Here is a 19,722-nt window from a genome sequence, read left to right as displayed (position 1 = left end):
CGCCTAATTTATTTTCTGACAGTTCATCTGTCACAAATCTCAACTCATTGACACCGTCAAAATCGCAATTTATGTTTCATAAAAATTCCGAAAATGATTCTAAAATACAAATTAAATTAGGATGTGACCTACTTGGGCAGTTAGGATGGGTCACGAGGATGATTTTGATATACGTGAAGCCAGGTTTGGTTCAACAACCTCTGCACAATCTGGGTGACAAGTTCCGTTCGAGTGGCATGCTCTTTGGACTTGTTTCTTCGAAGCCAGTTAGCCAGGAGGCAGGATATGCTAATCAACCTACAGCTGAGAAGGTACATTACAGTTTTACATAAGTGTCATACTCTGGTGTATGTTATTCTGTTGGAAATGCGACAGTCATGTCGTACAGGTTATCTCGTATGGAAAAGTATGTATCTATCATAGGCAAATATGTAGCATCGCTACAATATCCCCTCTCTCGGCAAAGAGGTTAAGCACCGGTTAACCGAGGCAGCCGGGGTAACCGGAGAAAAAAAATTAACCGGATACCTACTCAACGAGTCCATTAGGACATTAATTATGCATGCAGATACGTCTATCTGTTTAACAGTAAGCTTTGACTGTTATTTATTGTGCATGCTAAATATTATTAAAACTTAATTTATATTGTCCATCTCTGGGACTGTGAGTTTTATTTCTAAATGTTAACTCTATTAGAAATCACAGTGCATGGCCACTACACTGTGGTTTCTGCAACCTAACTAAAAAAATTTTTTTTTAATTCAAGTAATCCTAAATTGACTGGTCTAGCCACTATTTAACATAAATAATAATAAGCTAACTCCCTATTCTAAGATTCACTAAAGTATTTAAATCCAATTTAAATATTAAGTATTTTCAACTATATTTATAAATTCTTACTATTTAGTATATTACAAGTAGTCATGTACCTAATGCAATATTAATAATTAAGTTTTAATATGGCATGCCCTACTATGTGCATGCCTATGACTACAAAATTAAATTACTAGTACCTTAATGTAATGTGGTAACTAGTTGCTAATTTATATCTACAAATAATATCAATAATAGTGGAGGCTAACTTGTAGCTCACACTCAAGTCAAATCCCAATGTGTAGCCAGCGGGCTTACACTAAGTGAAAAAAAACTTGGTTTTCTTTTTCATGTCTAAGTCAGTGAATTATATCCAATATAATTACCTCACCCTGGACCCTTAGGGTGTGTAGTCACAAAAAAATTTGGTTTCCCTGGAAACGCTTGAAAAAAATCTTGACCAAATGAGTCAAGGAGGTATGCGTACTCAAAAAAAATGGGTTGTTACCTGAGTTCACCCAAATAAAAAATAAGTTACTAACTTGAAAATACACCTTGTAAAATATAGTATTGAGCATAATGTCACTGAACCAATGCTTTAAAATTAAATGGTAACTGATTTTTTTCAGATTACCTTAACTACAAAGCAACTAGCAGTCGGAAATTCGGAGGTTGTGTGACGAATCAGGAATACTACTCCAAATGGAATGCAGCATACCGTTCAACAACCTGTCCCTACCTTTAGCGAATACAAATGGTGCATGTTTCAGCAGAACTTTAAAAAAAATGCTATGCTAAGATAGCTGAAATTGAGGTTGATTCTAAGACCAATTTCCTCAAATTTCAAAAAAACAAAAAACGAATATGAACATTTAAGTTCTATCAAATAGTTCTATTTAGAACCAAATAAGTCAAAAACGAAAAAATTTAGAGTGTCTCGTCTGTCATACTAAGTCTGCGGAATGAAAAGTTTGAGTTGGTTTGAGAAATAAAAATGAATAAATATTTTAATACTTTTGAAATGGGTGGGTCGGGCGGGTGGTTGTCTAACGCGGCACCCCATGGTCGCGTATTAAACAATGAGGCATTAGGCATGGGTAGGGGTAAGTAGATAAGGTATCCCCCCCCTCCTACTTCATGAAATTCCTCTCCTTCCCCGTCCGGCATGTCGGTAGAAAAAAATGGTTTGCTTGTGTCAGGGTATGTAATAAAGTATAATAAATTGGTAACACTTCACTTTATACAGGAAGTGTTAAAATAAATTACCTACCTCTCAAATGGAGCATGGTGAAAAAACAATATGTGGCTGAGCGCTATGCTAATTAGTCATAGTGTAGCCTAATAATAATTGTAATAATTGATGAATTTGCTACCCTGTCACAAGTAAACTTACAAATTAATTAATTTTATATTTTTAATACAAATAATTTCACTAAATTTTTTAAAAATTAAGTTTTTTAAATGACAAAAATTTTATAAATTTATGTTATCGCTTCCCAAGCTCACAGTAACCAAGCTATATATTTAATTTAAGCTTTGTTCGGGCGCCATTGTCGTGAATAAAAAATAATAAATTTAAAGTGGTGTGACATTGTAGTGTATAAAAAATAATAATATTTTAAATGTTTAAATAATTAATGGAAATAATGCCTCGGGTAAGATCCGCAGTAAAACATTGGACTATTGGAGTACAAGGGTCCTCTTGTTATTCTAACCTGGTTAACGGGAACTTGGTAGGATATTGAAAAGATAACACCAAATATCTGACATGCAATTTAATATACCCCGCTAGATAATTACAAGGCACTCCGCTTCGGGGCGGGCGCTACTCAAAATACAATTTGTTTCTATAAGCCGTTGGCGGCTGTGGAGTGACACTATGGCAATCCTTAATCTACGGTCGCGAGACGGACGAGACGCGGAGTTTTGGCCAAAACCTAAAACGAAAGTCTAGTGCACTCACGGATACCGGGTGTAGCTTTCATCCTGGAACTTAGCGTAGCAGACAGATCGACGTAGATCAGCGGCGGGCGTTCATCGAGCCCCAGCTGTGACAAGCTAAGGCGAGAACAACCCGCAGCGCTCGGAGTTTTACGGGAAGGACCCGCACGAAGACACCTTGGAGTCGTCGGACGGCAGCATAGCCATCCGACACACGGCCTTCAGGTCAAGGCCGCGTCCTACGGCGTAGAAGCAGCGCCAGCATGACGCTCAGCAAAATCGGGGACGCGCGACAGCGCGCCAGGGAACACGATCACCAACCGTGCTCATGTCCATCGGCGACACGGGACGCACTAAGTAAATCACGCGCACAATTCACGCACAGCGATATACGCACTTTACAAATCGGTCTCCCACCAGCCGGACCAGGCGGCGGAAGGAGACGAGGCAATTCCTCTTAATCTTTAATTAGAAACCATCTACATCCTAGCGTATTCCCATTCCAAGTGTAAGTGACCCCCGTGACAGTCCGCAATAAAATCCTACCTGTCACGTTGCGTTTCGATTCACATCAACACATTAAACGTCAAACCAACTTAAATCTTTTCTAAATCAAATGATTCTCGAAAAATATCAATGCTCGTTAATACTCGTAATATTTTAATTGGTTAATAATAATTACTAATAATTATATTTTTTATTACTGTTTTCTACATTGTTTCATTCAGAATATCTTCCTTCCGATGCGGTAACTAAACGCCTAATTTATTTTCTGACAGTTCATCTGTCACAAATCTCAACTCATTGACACCGTCAAAATCGCAATTTATGTTTCATAAAAATTCCGAAAATGATTCTAAAATACAAATTAAATTAGGATGTGACCTACTTGGGCAGTTAGGATGGGTCACGAGGATGATTTTGATATACGTGAAGCCAGGTTTGGTTCAACAACCTCTGCACAATCTGGGTGACAAGTTCCGTTCGAGTGGCATGCTCTTTGGACTTGTTTCTTCGAAGCCAGTTAGCCAGGAGGCAGGATATGCTAATCAACCTACAGCTGAGAAGGTACATTACAGTTTTACATAAGTGTCATACTCTGGTGTATGTTATTCTGTTGGAAATGCGACAGTCATGTCGTACAGGTTATCTCGTATGGAAAAGTATGTATCTATCATAGGCAAATATGTAGCATCGCTACAGGCATTCACCCCCCATAAGGGGGAGGCCTATGTTCAGCAGTGGACGTCTTATGGCTGAGATGATGATGATGAAAATTGGATTGACAAGACAGATGTTTACCATTCACTTATAATAAATAATATAGGTAATACATATATTAGCCTGTATACGTCCCACTGCTGGGCACAGGCCTCCTCTCAGCATGAGAGGGTAACATTCACTTAATTCCATAGAAATAGCAATAGCGATTGGAATTTGTATGTCCGGAAAACAATAAAGCAAAATGCTGTCCGTAAACATATTATTTCTTTTACAAATGGCACGGTTCAATAGCCGCCAGTCATAACTTTTCATTTCAAACCCATTACCATTTCAAACAATAAAAATATATTCCGTTATTTGCGAAAATGGAATCTCATTATTCTCATTAAGAAATGTACAAAACATTGCATGTCCAAGTTCGCGCCTCAGTCGTTGACCCGCTATCGAGCGTTAGAATAACAAGGTTGTAACTATTTATACACCGTCATTACGATACAGCTCCTCTAATATTAGCCGCGAGACACGAGACTACACAAACACCGCATTAGGGGTCATCCATTAATTACGTCACACGAATATCTAGGTTTTTTGACCCCTCCGTCCTTGTCACACTTGGTCACATTTGGCAAACCCCTCCCCCCCCCTAGTGTGATGTCACAGTTTTTCTACGAAATCGCCAAATCGAATTAAGTAAGTACCTGAGTATTATTAATATTTTATCAAAATATTTTTGACGACATAAATATTAGTAATTTTATAACCCAAAACTGCTTAGGAAAGAAAATTAAACGAATAAAAACGATTATCGTTTTAAAAACTTGTTATTTAAATGTACAGCGAATAAAATAATTCAAATAAATTTTCGGTTACTGATGAAGTTAAAGTGACGTCACAAAGTTTGTGTCTCCCTCCTCCCCCATGTCACATTGTCTTGACCCCCTCTCTCCCCCTAAACGTGTGATGTAATTAATGGATGACCCCTTATGAAGCGTTTACAAAGAACATGAAGTCACTGCAATTAGGTCCAATATCTGGGAGACCTAATAGCTTTGCTGAAAACATATAAATTACGCGCATATTATACTCAAAATTGCGCGTTTTCCCAGAGATAAGACCTAGCTAGATCGACTTATCGCCCCCGAAAACCAATTGCAAAATTCATTGAAATCGTTATGGTGGCTGGTAGAAAGGACTTTTAAATGATGGTTTTGGTAGATAAATATTTAATAACATTCTTTTTTCATTGATTTGCTTTGATTTTGTTTGATATTTTACAGTTAGTATTTTCTTTGCGTCGGTGTGGTTAAAATTTTTGAGTTTCACTCGGTGGCAAAATTTGTTTATCCCTCGTGCCTTGAAAATAAAATTATCGATTGCGCTCCCACACTAAATTTGTACGTTTGTATCTGTGGTGAACACGATTCTCTTATGTGCTCCGTCTAGTACAAGAAGTTAAGGCTGTCTGTGCCACAAGTTCAAGAGAACGATTTTTCATGCCGACGCGCTGAAATGCCTTACGGCGTTGGCCGAATACAGATGAGCGCCTACATGCCATGGCCCGTATTGTATTTGGAAATTAATGTTCGTGCTAGAGATGCAACGGATAGTTGTTTGGCCGGATACCGGATATTCGGCCTGACCATCAGCCGAATATCCGGTATCCGGCCGCCGGATATTCGGCCAGCGGAGACTACCTACATTTCGGTTTTTCAGGTGCGCATTCTGCAGGTTTGACCTGTTTCCTAGTGAACGTTCGCGCAGACTCATTTCTAGGTTCGAAATGAGTGCTCGTGCAAGTCAATGGAATTATTAAATTGTTTTAAAATAATAAACAAGTACGATTATGACCGTGTCTGTTTCCTAAATCCAATTTGTTTACTCCGAAATAAAGCAATGTTACTATCCGGTATCCGTCTGGACAGTAGGTCACTATCCGGTATCCGGCCGGATAGTAAAATAATGGTCGGATGGGCCGGATACCGGATAGTAACCGGATATCCGGTGCATCTCTAGTTCGTGCCCTATCGGTATCTCGATCCCCGGGCGCAGATGAATCGAAAGAGTGGGCGAATGGATAAGTTTACTACAAGAGTAAAGGGGCCCACTGATAACCAGTTCGCCTGGTAATCTGTGGGCCCTTTAACGCAGATTACCGTTTCATGTTTTATGGCGATGATGATAACGCATCATAAATAAAAAATAATTTCGGTACTTAGGCACTGGTCCCACCGCGAGCTAGTAAGCTATGAGCTATCGGCTATAAACACGAACAAAAGATAAGCACTCCCGTGTAAATAAAAGAGACACGGCGATATTTATAGTTACTCGCCCAGCGGTGAGCTATAAATATCGCCGTGTCTCTTTTATTTACACGGGAGTGCTTATCTTTTGTTCGTGTTTATAGCCGATAGCTCATAGCTTACTAGCTCGCGGTGGGACCAGTGCCTTAGGTCCTTAATCACTGACAATCTAGTTATTGTACGAAATCACAAACATCTTTAATAGCCAACGTTCAAAACATATATTTACGTGCCGCTGAGATATTGAATATACTGATAATAAAGTCATGTAAACATATTTTTGTAACTTAAACTCAACCATACAATGAGTCTGTAGTGGTCTGGTAGTGCTTTTTTTTGTACTGTGCTCTACAGCATTCCTAAGAATCTGCAACAATCGTCCAGTAGCTCAGAAATGCGTCCAAGTAGCCCCGCCATCTACTAAACACACACTACACACTCACACTACACTAAAACAAAAGGGATATGCATATTGTGTTATAAACGAAATCTAAGGCTGATAAGAAAACAGAGTTTTATTGTATCTATTCTTCGAAAATAAAGCTTTTGTCGAACGACAAGTAAGTATTGAAACGGGTCTACATAGTAACCGCAAGAACAAGAATGCATAAGCCATGTTTTACGAGCTGACGCCCCTTATGGCCTTACGCCCACTCGCAACACAAAGGAAATGGACATAACAAATATTCCAGTAAAAGACCTAACGCCAAATATTCTGTTTGCGGAATTGTCCAATATTGAATGAATGAAAACATTTATTTTCAGGCAACTATTGGCCCATAGATAAATACCTTAAAACTAGCATACATATTAATACAAAATATATCTTAAAACTAATAATAATATTAACCTGTTAGGCGACAACGGTTTTACTCACTAGAATTTTTAGTCGCTATTGGCTAAAATATGTCTCACGAGAGTTTAATTTCGATTGTCCAATATTATTTCGAATAAACATATGGCACTAAGGCACTGGTCCCACCGCGAGCTAGTAAGCTATGAGCTATCGGCTATAAACACGAACAAAAGATAAGCACTCCCGTGTAAATAAAAGAGACACGGCGATATTTATAGCTCACCGCTGGGCGAGTAACTATAAATATCGCCGTGTCTCTTTTATTTACACGGGAGTGCTTATCTTTTGTTCGTGTTTATAGCCGATAGCTCATAGCTTACTAGCTCGCGGTGGGACCAGTGCCTAAGGCACCGATTAGATTATTTGTAGCGTAGCATAGCCACAGAATAATCGTACAGAAGATTCACTCCTTCACAAAAGTCAGATTTAGGTATAAAATTATACCTATACTCGCCGCCTGCAGCAAAAATGAAACTTATAACCGCGCACGAACCGTGAATCTCCTTTGCACGAGCGCCACGTGACATGACGATCGTGCGGTCGAGCGGCAGCCTACTGCCATACCCCTGCCCTGCCCGGGAGGCCAGCCGGCCAAATGTACCTAAACTGCGTAGTGACACCCCCCTGGCATAGCGTAATACTGCCTGGCTGGCTGTCTTGTCAGTAACGGTAGTTGCATAAACTCTATCTATTGTAATATGGTATCGTCTTGAGTCGTCCCATTCGTTTTTCGTCAAGTTCTTATGGTAATATGACAGTGACGCCAACCGTAGCTTTCGAAACTCCTCAGTACCCTTTTAAATTTCACTTGGGCCCACTTCCACCATTCACTAACCCGGGATTAACTGGTTAAACCTGGAGTTACCATGCTTACCAGTACAATTTGACACTGGGTTAACGGTTTAACCGGTAAACCCCGGGTTAATGGGATGGTGCAAGTGGGCTTAAAATTGTAATTTTATAGTTCAGGGTAAAGGAGCAAGCGAGTCTTTGTTCGCTTTATTGTATTTCCTCAAATACCCTCTTGGGGTTCAATGTCCTAATACTAGTACAAATTACCTACAATGAAATTTAAATCTTAATGTAATGGAATAGAGTTTCTTTTATTTAGTTTCGTTCGATTTTAAAACAAAACAAATTCAACTCTATTTTCTAATACCGTTGATTCAAATTCGATTGCCAATTTTCCTTCTATGGTGGGCCGCTAGAGCATAATTATGTTCGTTCCACAGGCGTTAACCGTAAAGGCCAAGTCCTCTCCGTGACAGTAGAAGAGGACTCCATCGTGCCGTACATCAACACGGTGCTGCAGAACCCAGAGCTGGCGCTGCGGTTGGCCGTGCGCAACAACCTGGCGGGGGCTGAGGAGCTGTTCGTCAGGAAGTTCAACATGCTGTTCACTAACGCGCAGTACGGCGAGGCCGCTAAGGTCAGTGTATACCGGTTTCTGTATAGGATGAGCAGTGTGTGCCGTTATAACGACCCGAAATAATGGGACGTGTGCCTGGCCCTGGCAAGACATTTAGTTCAAGCAGCAACTTCGCAAAGCGGCTAGGTCCACTCGCAACACATGAGGACTTTGGACCCGCTCTTTCTAGGGTCCCGTACCCAAAGGATAAAAACGGGACCCTATTACTGAGACTCCGCTGTCTGTCCGTCTGTCTGTCACCAGGCTGTATCTCATGAACCGTGATAGCTAGACAGTTGAAATTTTCACAGTTTATGTAATTTTTTGCCGCTATAACAACAAATACTAAAAAGTACGGAACCCTCGGTGGGCGAGTCCCACTCGCCCTTGTCCGCTTTTTTTTATATGCTGAACTTTTTCATCAGGCATCAGATTAAGGTACTTCATATTATCTGTATTCTAATCGTAATAATGATTGATCCAGGTGGCAGCAATGGCGCCGCGCGGCATCCTCCGCACCCCGCAGACCATCCAGCGTTTCCAGCAAGTTCCAACCCAGCCCGGACAGACGTCCCCCCTGCTCCAGTACTTCGGCATCCTGCTCGACCAGGCGCAGCTCAACAAGTTCGAGTCGCTAGAGCTGTGCAAGCCCGTCTTGTTGCAAGGTATTGGCACAGAATAAATAATAGTACTAGGTACAGGAGACTCACTCTCTAACGAAACGCGTCTGTTACGATCAGGACAGATATGGCCGCTAGGTGCCTACAGCGCCACGCCCGGCTTATCGCTAGCCACCAAAATTGGTGTGGAACGGATGTACTTTTAGCTACCTGTAGCAAAGCGACGAAATCGCGGAGTGAGCCACGCCTGGTATGGGGTGTTTAGCAGATACGCAGAGCTGGAGTACTTAACGACAAGCTATAATCACAAAAACCTCTGATTTCTACTACTAGAACAGTGCGTTCAAGTTGAATCCCGTAAAACGACTGACGTTCTCGCTAACATCTAGTCTTTGCCTGTTAAAGACAAGAGTACTGCTACCCACACCACCACCTATGACCTCATAATAGATATGAATAGGCAACTAATAGACGAGTGTTATAAGGCACTGGTTCCTCAAGTTGATTGGGCGGGACCCACCTCTTGGCCGTCTTACAAAGTGGCATAAAATATTATTGGTAACGCTCGGGTGCAAAGTAGTTACAGGGCTCACTCAATATTCGCTCGCGGCCCACCAATGGGTCGCGACCCATAATTTGGGAAATGCTGTTATAAGCTATTACGAAAATCTTGACGAAAAATTCGTTTCCAGGTCGTAAGCAGCTGTTGGAAAAGTGGCTAAAGGAAGAGAAGCTGGAATGCTCCGAGGAGCTCGGAGACCTGGTGAAGCAGGTTGACCCCACGCTGGCTCTGTCGGTGTACCTGCGGGCCAACGTGGCCAGCAAGGTCATCCAGTGTTTCGCAGAAACCGGGCAGTTCCAGAAAATTGTGCTGTATGCTAAGAAGGTGAGTTTAAATGTAATTCTAAGCCCATGGGGTACCCATTGGGCTTTTTCGTGCAGTACACCTTTACAAAATGAGAAAAATAGTTGTATTTTGGCTACGTTGTTAAAGATAGATCTATAAAGACCTGTATCTGTATACGCTGTTTGTTATTCCATTCGTGCAATATTAATTTCATTCCTGAGTTAACGACTTTTTCTAACTTGCGTGTCTTATCTTATATAAGTGTAAGTATAAGATGCGAAGATATCAGCTGCCGGCAGTCTGCACCGTGCTGTCCACATAGCTTATGATCGCACGAAATAGACAAATAAGATATGGTCGCGATCCTCAGCAATAAGAGAACGAAAAAGAAGAAGGTATAATATTATCTCTGATTTAGCACGGATTATAATTTCAAGCGGTCATGAGGCGACTGAGTGTTCTCTTAACACATTCACTGCCAATGCCCCGTATGTGTGTTCATTTTGTACTGGGCGCCCGGCACCGAAAATGTTAAAATTTGATGAACTGTGTGTGTTCTCTCGCAGGTCGGCTACACGCCAGACTACATATTCCTGCTCCGGTCCGTGATGCGCACGAACCCCGAGCAAGGCGCCGGCTTCGCGGGCATGCTGGTCGCCGAGGACCCGCCGCTGGCCGACATCAACCAGATCGTGGACGTGTTCATGGAGCAGAACATGGTGCAGCAGTGTACCGCGTTCCTGCTGGACGCGCTCAAGAACAACCGGCCCGAGGAGGGGCCGCTGCAGACCAGGTCGGTTACACTAGAGACACAACCCCGAGCAAGGCGCGGGCTTCGCGGGCATGCTGGTCGCCGAGGACCCGCCGCTGGCCGACATCAACCAGATCGTGGACGTGTTAATGGAGCAGAACATGGTGCAGCAGTGTACCGCGTTCCTGCTGGACGCGCTCAAGAACAACCGGCCCGAGGAGGGGCCGCTGCAGACCAGGTCGGTTACACTAGAGACACAACCCCGAGCAAGGCGCCGGCTTCGCGGGCATGCTGGTCGCCGAGGACCCGCCGCTGGCCGACAGCAACCAGATCGTGGACGTGTTCATGGAGCAGAACATGGTGCAGCAGTGTACCGCGTTCCTGATGGACGCGCTCAAGAACAACCGGCCCGAGGAGGGGCCGCTGCAGACCAGGTCGGTTACACTAGAGACACAACCTCGAGCAAGGCGCCGGCCTCGCGGGCATGCTGGTCGCCGAGGACCCGCCGCTGGCCGACATCAACCAGATCGTGGACGTGTTCATGGAGCAGAACATGGTGCAGCAGTGTACCGCGTTCCTGCTGGACGCGCTCAAGAACAACCGGCCCGAGGAGGGACCGCTGCATACCAGGTCGATTACTATGTTTATTTACTTTGAAGTATTTTTGTGGGTTGTTTTTAGACCCAATCCTTGCCAATTACATAGCAAATTAACGAAAGTACGATACAACAACGAAGAAAGCCTGAAAGATTCCGTACCACATGTTTTAGCCGCAACACAGAGTCATCAGTTACTTTTTGATACAACTAGCCTAAAGTTTGTTTAATGTTTAATTTGATAAACGTAATTTAGGGTGGTATCCCAGTCCAATCTCTTTGTCCAATGTGTATTTGCGTCTCACATTTTGGTTAATGAGAGAGTGAAATGTAATACACAAGTGTTTCGCACAAGGGTACGACCAAGTCAGCCAGTGTTAGGCTTAGAACGCAATTGGACAGATGGAATACCAGCCTACAGTCAGCAAGAGACTGACTATAGGCTGACGAATCAAGATGTAATGTATTTAAATAGATATCTTATGTTGACTGATATTTGTCTCCCGCAGGCTGCTAGAGATGAACCTGATGTCAGCTCCGCAAGTGGCGGACGCGATCCTCGGCAACGCCATGTTCACGCGCTACGACCGCGCGCACGTGGCGCAGCTGTGCGAGAAGGCCGGCCTGCTGCAGCGCGCGCTAGAGCACTACACCGACCTGTACGACATCAAGCGGGCCGTGGTCAGTACTCCTACCCTGTCATGTGCTCCTGGTACCATCCATGCACGGCAACGCCATGTTCACGCGCTACGACCGCGCGCACGTGGCGCAGCTGTGCGAGAAGGCCGGCCTGCTGCAGCGCGCGCTAGAGCACTACACCGACCTGTACGACATCAAGCGGGCCGTGGTCAGTACTCCTACCCTGTCATGTGCTCCTGGTACCATCCATGCACGGCAACGCCATGTTCACGCGCTACGACCGCGCGCACGTGGCGCAGCTGTGCGAGAAGGCCGGCCTGCTGCAGCGCGCGCTAGAGCACTACACCGACCTGTACGATATCAAGCGGGCCGTGGTCAGTACTCCTACCCTGTCATGTGCTCCTGGTACCATCCATGCACGGCAACGCCATGTTCACGCGCTACGACCGCGCGCACGTGGCGCAGCTGTGCGAGAAGGCCGGCCTGCTGCAGCGCGGGCTCGAGCACTACACCGACCTGTGCGACATCAAGCGGGCCGTGGTCAGTACTCCTACCCTGTCATGTGCCCCTGGTACTATCCATGCAGCTGACTCAGCAGTTTTTGATGATGTAATGTAGACGATGGTATAAATACCAAAAGGTGATCTCAATCTACGCTAAATTCAGCCTTGCTGTGATGTGTAGTAGTGTGCTTTTAAACTTTGAATGAAATCAGTTATTGTAGCCAGAGAGTAAACTCAGGACTCTTCAAACGTCCATGCAGACATCTAACGGCATATATAAAATAGATCTATACTTAGATACCGCGAGACTCAAGAATAATCAAATATTTAAAAAAATATTTTGTAAGCCCAAAGCCAAGAAAGGACTTTTCGGAATTCAATTCCCAAAGGTATGACAAGTTGTCACGATATCTACGCGCATGAAGTCGTAAGCGGAAATGAGTTACCAAAACTTTGTATGAATCTACTCGCATTTACAGCAAAATTAAAATTCTTTTTTTTTCTCCAGGTCCACACCCACCTGCTCTCAGCCGAATGGCTGGTCACCTACTTCGGCAGTCTGTCCGTCGAGGATTCCCTCGAGTGCCTCAAAGCCATGCTCCAGGCCAACATCCGTCAGAACCTGCAGATCTGCGTCCAAATCGCCACCAAGTATCACGAGCAGCTGACCACGAAGGCGCTCATTGAGCTGTTTGAGAGCTTCAAGACTTACGAAGGCCTCTTCTACTTCCTGGGATCCATTGTGAACTTTAGCCAGGATCCGGAAGTCCACTTCAAGTATATTCAGGTTAGTATTAATTTAGACCGCCTATTGTTACCTATTCTTAACACTTTCAGTGCCAGGAACCCGCGCCAGTTGGGTTCGTTTTGTGTTGGAAATGGGGCGCTTGGTACTGAAAGTGTTAAGCTTGTATTTCGCTTTTTGTATTTTTTTAACTTTATGGTGCAATAAAGGATATTTACTTACTTATTTATATTTTTAAAATGATCTAAATCTAGATGTGTTAGTTCTTAATCCGTAACCAAACAATATTTCAATACACTATACATTTTTTCTGTAATTGTAAATTTGACGTTTTATAATTCGTTTTTCCCATTTACGATGTACAACGTCTTATTTCTAATGCTTTTTTGAAACTATTCTACTAGTGGGTACAACTACAACTTATAATTGCATATTCCTGTAGGCAAAATACATATGTAGTTCGTCAACTACTACTTATACTTGCGTATGGATTCCCTAGTGTTACCAACCAATTAATATGTAATTTTTAATTCTCAGGCCGCCTGCAAGACCGGTCAAATCAAGGAGGTGGAGCGCATCTGCCGCGAGTCCAACTGCTACAACGCGGAGCGTGTCAAGAACTTCCTGAAGGAGGCCAAGCTGCCCGACCAGCTGCCGCTCATCATTGTGTGCGACCGGTTCGACTTCGTGCACGACCTCGTGCTGTATCTCTACAGGAACAGCCTGCAGAAGTACATCGAGATCTACGTGCAGAAGGTAACTGTCTCAAGTCCCATTGGTAACCCTGGTTGAACGAGTCGCAACTGCTACAACGCGGAGCGCGTCAAGAACTTCCTGAAGGAGGCCAAGCTGCCCGACCAGCTGCCGCTCATCATCGTCTGCGACCGGTTCGACTTCGTGAACGACCTCGTGCTGTATCTTTACAGGAACAGCCTGTAGAAGTACATAGAGATCTATGTACAAAAGGTAACCTCACATCAAACAAATCTAGTAACAAGATCGCCCTACCGATATAGTTCCACTTTCTTCTCAAATCAAATTTATCGGCACCACTCCGCGTGGCGTGGCGTGGCGTGACTCACTCCGCGATTTCGTCGCGTCGCTACAAGTACTTGCGGCCCACACCAATCTTGGTCCTATGTGTATTTGAGACACATTTTGTTTAATGAGTGACTGACACGCATTGCACATTGGACCAAGAAATTGGACAGGTCAGGACAGGACAGGACCACCCTTAGACACACTTCGATAGATCAACAAGCTAGATACTAAAAGAAACATTTTACAGGTGAACCCGTCGCGTCTGCCTGTTGTGGTGGGCGGTCTGCTGGACGTGGACTGCACCGAGGACATCATCAAGAACCTCATCCTGGTGGTGCGAGGACAGTTCTCCACTGACGAGCTCGTGGCTGAGGTCGAGAAGAGAAACAGGTGAAATTATTAACCCTTTAGGCCCACTTGCACCATCCCAATAACCCGGGGTTAAGCGGTTAAACCGTTAACTTAGTGTCAAATTGTACTGGTAACCGTGGTAACTCCAGGCGTAACCCGTTAACCTCGGGTTAGTAGAATGGTGCAAGTGGGCCTTAGTGACTAAAGTTTAGTCCGTAGCGGCAACATACTTGCCATCATACTTAAAACAAAAACGCATCTCTACTATAAGAATTACGGTTCTAAATCGAATGACTAAAAAGGAATGTCAAATGGTTAAAGGGTTAAATAAATTCGACATTTCGGCCGAATAGTAGGCAACATTCGGCCGAATACCGAGTATTCGGCAAAGTGGCCGAAAGGCCAAATACCGAATAGTTGCCGAATATTCGTGGCATCTCTAGTGTTTTGTCTTGTAAATTGGTAATATGTATACATATTCCAGGCTGAAGCTGCTTCTGCCTTGGCTGGAGACCCGCGTGCACGAGGGCTGCAACGAGCCCGCCACGCACAACGCGCTCGCCAAGATCTACATCGACTCCAACAACAACCCGGAGCGGTTCCTCAAGGAGAACCAATGGTCAGATTACTATTTTAAATCTGCATGATATCAAGTATGTGGCCTCATTCTCTCATTAAGCAAAATGTGAGACGCAAAAACATATTGGACAGATGGAATACAATCCTTAACTTACAAAACTATTTATAAATGACTAGCGACCTGCCCCGGCTTCGGACGGGTTAACAATTTATACACTTAAACCTTCCTCAAGAAATCGATCGGTGAAAACCGCATGAAAATCCGTTCAGTAGTCTTTGAGTTTATCGCGAACATACAAACACACAAACAGACAGACGTGACGGGGGACTTTGTTTTATAAGCTGTGATTATTGATAAGAGAATAGGATTGCAAAAGAAGATGAAATGTAATGTGCATCTCATATTGATTGATGGTTCGACAAATTGATAGATTATTGTTTTATTGTTTATTTACAAAAATATATAAGCATTACAGTCAATAAAAACCAAGTCGCTTATATACTAGGACAATCATTCATAATACATACATTATCATTAAGAATTCAATTATAATTACATAAAAAAAAATCTTACAAAATCTACACACAATTATTATTTAAATAAATTAAAACTTTTTGGCCAAATCCACCAACACTATCCGCAAACACGTCTATATGTGGGGCGTCGATGGACATGGCATTTAGTATAGCCAGGCCCTCGCGGTAGGCGCGTTCCCGGCGCGATGCGTGCGCACTGCGCTTGACGCGAAGAGCCGCTGCGGGCGCCTCGCCGGCAGCGCGCACAGCCCTGCGGGACAAGGGCGCGCATTCGGCACAAATAAACCCAACCTCTTCAACACACACGAGTTATTTACTGTACCGTGGAGAATTCCATAGTAATGGATCAATAATAACAGTTTCCGTCTGAGGTTAAGAGTGCTGAGTCCCACCATACCCAGCACGAAAAGAGAGGGATACATATAAGGGTAGTACCCGTAAATTTGCTTGTACATATATCGCGCGAATCGCCTTTGAACCCTCTCGATCATCAGCCGATACTTCTCCTCACTGGGGTCCCAAGTAATGGCTCCGAACTCCAGCTTGCTCCGGACATAAGCATTGAAGAGCATCATGGCCACTGTGGTATTTTTAAATTCCGCTGACACCCTCATTATAAACCCTAAGGTTTTGGTTGCCGTTTTGCACGTGCTAGTTACATGCTCTCGAAAGTCTAGCTCCACATCCAGAGCAAGGCCCAAATCCCTTACCTGGTGCACTCTTTCAAGTGAGGCATTCCCGAGATGATACGCAGAATGGACCGGAGAGCGAGCCCTAGTAAAAGTTATTATTTCGCACTTAGAGGTGTTGAATGGCAACTTATTAATTCTGCTCCATTCATTAACAGCGTTGATATCGCTTTGCAGTCTAGCACAATCTTCACTGCAGCTCACCTGCAAGAACAGCTTGAGATCGTCCGCAAATAACAGGCACCTAGCGGCGCTGACGACCTTGGGCAAATCATTTATCATCAACAGGAATAAAGTCGATCCCAGCGTGCTCCCCTGACTCACCCCGGAACGAGTATAGTACGGCTGCGACTTATACCCGGCTATGGTTACGTATTGACAACGACGATGCAAGTAGTTAGCAAAAAAGTCCAAAAGCTTGGGCGTGAAACCTAGCTTAGCTAACTTTTGTAGTAGTATATCGTTGTCAACCAGATCAAACGCTTTTTTAAAATCGAAATAGGCCGCATCAACTTGCAAACGACGATCCATGGCTGTAGTTACATAATCCACAAAACATATGTGATTGGTTGTGGTTGACCAACCTGCTCGAAACCCGTGTTGGGCATCGTCTAGCACAGACTCTATTTGACATCTGATTTGACTGTCGATAATGGCCTCAAAGATCTTGCCGAAGACCGACAGCACCGCTATTGGCCTAAAGTTACTTACTTCAGACCCAGCACTGCTCTTGGGCACCGGGGATACCTTCGATATTTTCCAGCAAGCAGGATAAGACGCCTGATATAATGCCAGGTTCATAATATACAAGAGCGGTTCTTCTAGAACGCAAATGCAATCACGGACCAGAAACGGGGGGACATAATCCGGGCCAGCCGCCGAACGTGGCTTAAGTTTCTTGGCCGCACGGCGCAGTTCCTGCGCATTTACGCTACTAACTGAAATATGCGCTGCATCTACACCCTCGCCGTGACGAGCCGCTGCCACTGTGTTCAGCTGCGGCGTTTCGTGGTGAAATACCGAGCTGAAGTATTCAGCGAATGCATCAGCAGCTTCCTGCCCGACTACGGTCCTATTTTTATAAGTGTACCCCGTGCACTGTCTCCTGTCCTTTTTCTTGCTCTTAACATAATCCCAGAAACGTGCCGGTTGGGCAATAATACTACACTCTATATTTCTGATGTGCTGCACATATTCGTGTGCGATTAGCGTTTTCACATGCCCCCTGTAGTACTTGTAAAGTTCTTTGTTGAAGATTTTTCCGGTCTGTTTAAATTTTTTAAAGTGGAAATATTTGCTCCGTATATTTCTTATAATTTCGGGTGTATACCAGGCCGGATAGACGTATTTGCCGTTTGTTTGTTTTTTCGGTTTCCTTTTTGGTACACACGCAGAGATACACGCATTTAACTTTGCATAAAATATTTCCGTTGCTACTTCAACATCGCCAGTCGTCAGTACATCGCCCCAGTCAATCCCTGCCAGGGATACGTACAGAGACTCTAAATCCGCTTTACGGAAATCCCACTCCTGCGCTGAAGGGCTTGTACTCATAGAGGGAGAGGATTTCACGGGCGTACTGCGTGAGAACACAAGCTCTACCTCAAGCGGCGGGTGGTAGTCATCCGCCGGCACCAGCGGCTCCAAATCACCGGACACTTTAACTCGCCCTGGCCCCAATCCACTCAATGCCAGGTCCAATAGCCCACCGTACTTATTAAGAACCGTGTTGTGTTGGTGAAATTGGCAAAATGTCATAAAAGTCTGGAATTGGTATTTAACTGTCGCACTACAAGAGTTTAAATTAAAATCACCTAACACTAATATACAGAGGTCAGCGTATTTACAAACCACGTTTTCTAGGCACGTCAAAACTGCTAGATATTGGTTATCCTTGTAATTAGGAGGGAGATAAACTACACAACAAATAAACTTAATATTTCTCCATTGTACAATTGCAACTAATAATTCCATTTCATCTGAAATTCCATCAATGTCATACACGGGACGTAAAGAGTACGAACTAGATGCTGCGAGCAGTACTCCTCCCCACCCGGCGTCACGGGCACGGTCCTTACGCAGCACTGTGAAGCCTGGGGGAAAAAGTTCCGCATCGCTCACAGAGCTGGTGAGAAATGTTTCTGTCAAAGCAACAAGTTCACAAGGACAAACCAAGATATTCTTTAAAAAAGTCACCGTTTTTGTACGCAGTCCTCTCACATTCTGATAATAAACAGAGACAGTTTTATCAACTCTTTTAGTTCTTGTTTTTTGGACGAAAGTTCTGCACCCACGGTTTTATACAAATATCCTTCGGCCAGTTTTCACTTGCCGTAACACGTTCTACTAGGCTTGGCGGTACACTGAGTTTAAATGAAGCGTAACTACCTCGCGCTTTAAGAGCAGAGACACTACAAACACCACTATCAGTAATATAATCCAAATGTTGTTGTACTTCACTTTCAGAAGTGCCTTCCTTCACATAGAAGAGGTGCAGGTACTGATATCTCTCAGCTGCTTGTAGAGAAGTGGAGGCTGCAACTCCCGTTCCCCGCATAATGCCCGAAAAAGAGCTCAGCGGACGCTTAGAGGCATCGTTCTTATCAGCATTTATTTCAGCACTACTCATGCCTTTTAACTCCTGGTGGGTTCCCGAGATAGACGTACATAGATGCTGCATCAGGTACAGCAGAGACTTTGCCGCATGAGTCCTGTATTTTCTCTGATCGTTTACGATTCAAGGATGGGTCTGTTTTCCCTTCGTTAGACTTTCTACTTTCATTTTTGGAGTTAGACCTCTCGCCTGGGTTATTTCCCGTCCTCCTTTTTTTAGGCTTCCTCTGCTTCAGATTGTTGGTTGTGGGACTTGAGGAGCCAACTATTTTCTCCGGGACTAGACCAGACGTTGCCGGCACCGCATTGCTGCTATTTGTTAATGTTGAGACAGGCGTGACAACTTCGTGGGGACAGGGGTTCCCGACTGGGGTTGGGGCATCGTCCTTAGTTAAGTTCGAGTGAACCGTACCAGTATTGCCAGTGCCACTATGCATCAACAGCGTTTCGAGCTTAGCTAACCTATTTGCAATCTTTGTTATCTCTTTCGTGAACATGTTTGTCATGGCGGCATTTTGTTCCACCAACATGACTTGCAACTCTTCCCGGATAACCATACGGATTGCGTCCGTACTGAGGTCACCCATGGCAGGCACCGATGGTATACGTCTTCTATGCGTCACGTTAGCGTTTTCGTAGCAGCGAACATCTGTAGCTAAAATACTTGTG

At 44.0% G+C, this 19,722-nt stretch overlaps 1 protein-coding gene across 1 annotated transcript in view; it reads left to right on the top strand.

Annotated features, from left to right (window-relative positions):
• The window catches only part of LOC134674937 (clathrin heavy chain), a 58,139-nt gene that overhangs the window by 22,776 nt on the left and 15,641 nt on the right, over positions 1 to 19,722 (top strand). The window contains exons 8-16 of the mRNA XM_063533095.1: positions 8,367 to 8,563; positions 9,027 to 9,207; positions 9,855 to 10,048; positions 10,576 to 10,802; positions 11,866 to 12,037; positions 13,007 to 13,285; positions 13,781 to 13,999; positions 14,532 to 14,674; positions 15,120 to 15,254. Of these exons, the coding sequence (XP_063389165.1) occupies positions 8,367 to 8,563; positions 9,027 to 9,207; positions 9,855 to 10,048; positions 10,576 to 10,802; positions 11,866 to 12,037; positions 13,007 to 13,285; positions 13,781 to 13,999; positions 14,532 to 14,674; positions 15,120 to 15,254 (1,747 nt within the window). The remainder of the gene's footprint in view (positions 1 to 8,366; positions 8,564 to 9,026; positions 9,208 to 9,854; positions 10,049 to 10,575; positions 10,803 to 11,865; positions 12,038 to 13,006; positions 13,286 to 13,780; positions 14,000 to 14,531; positions 14,675 to 15,119; positions 15,255 to 19,722) is intronic.

This window comes from Cydia fagiglandana, chromosome 20 (assembly GCF_963556715.1).
Source record: "Cydia fagiglandana chromosome 20, ilCydFagi1.1, whole genome shotgun sequence".
Lineage (NCBI taxonomy): Eukaryota > Metazoa > Arthropoda > Insecta > Lepidoptera > Tortricidae > Cydia > Cydia fagiglandana.
Note: the sequence above shows the minus strand (reverse complement) of the source record. Positions and strands in the feature narration are given on the sequence as shown.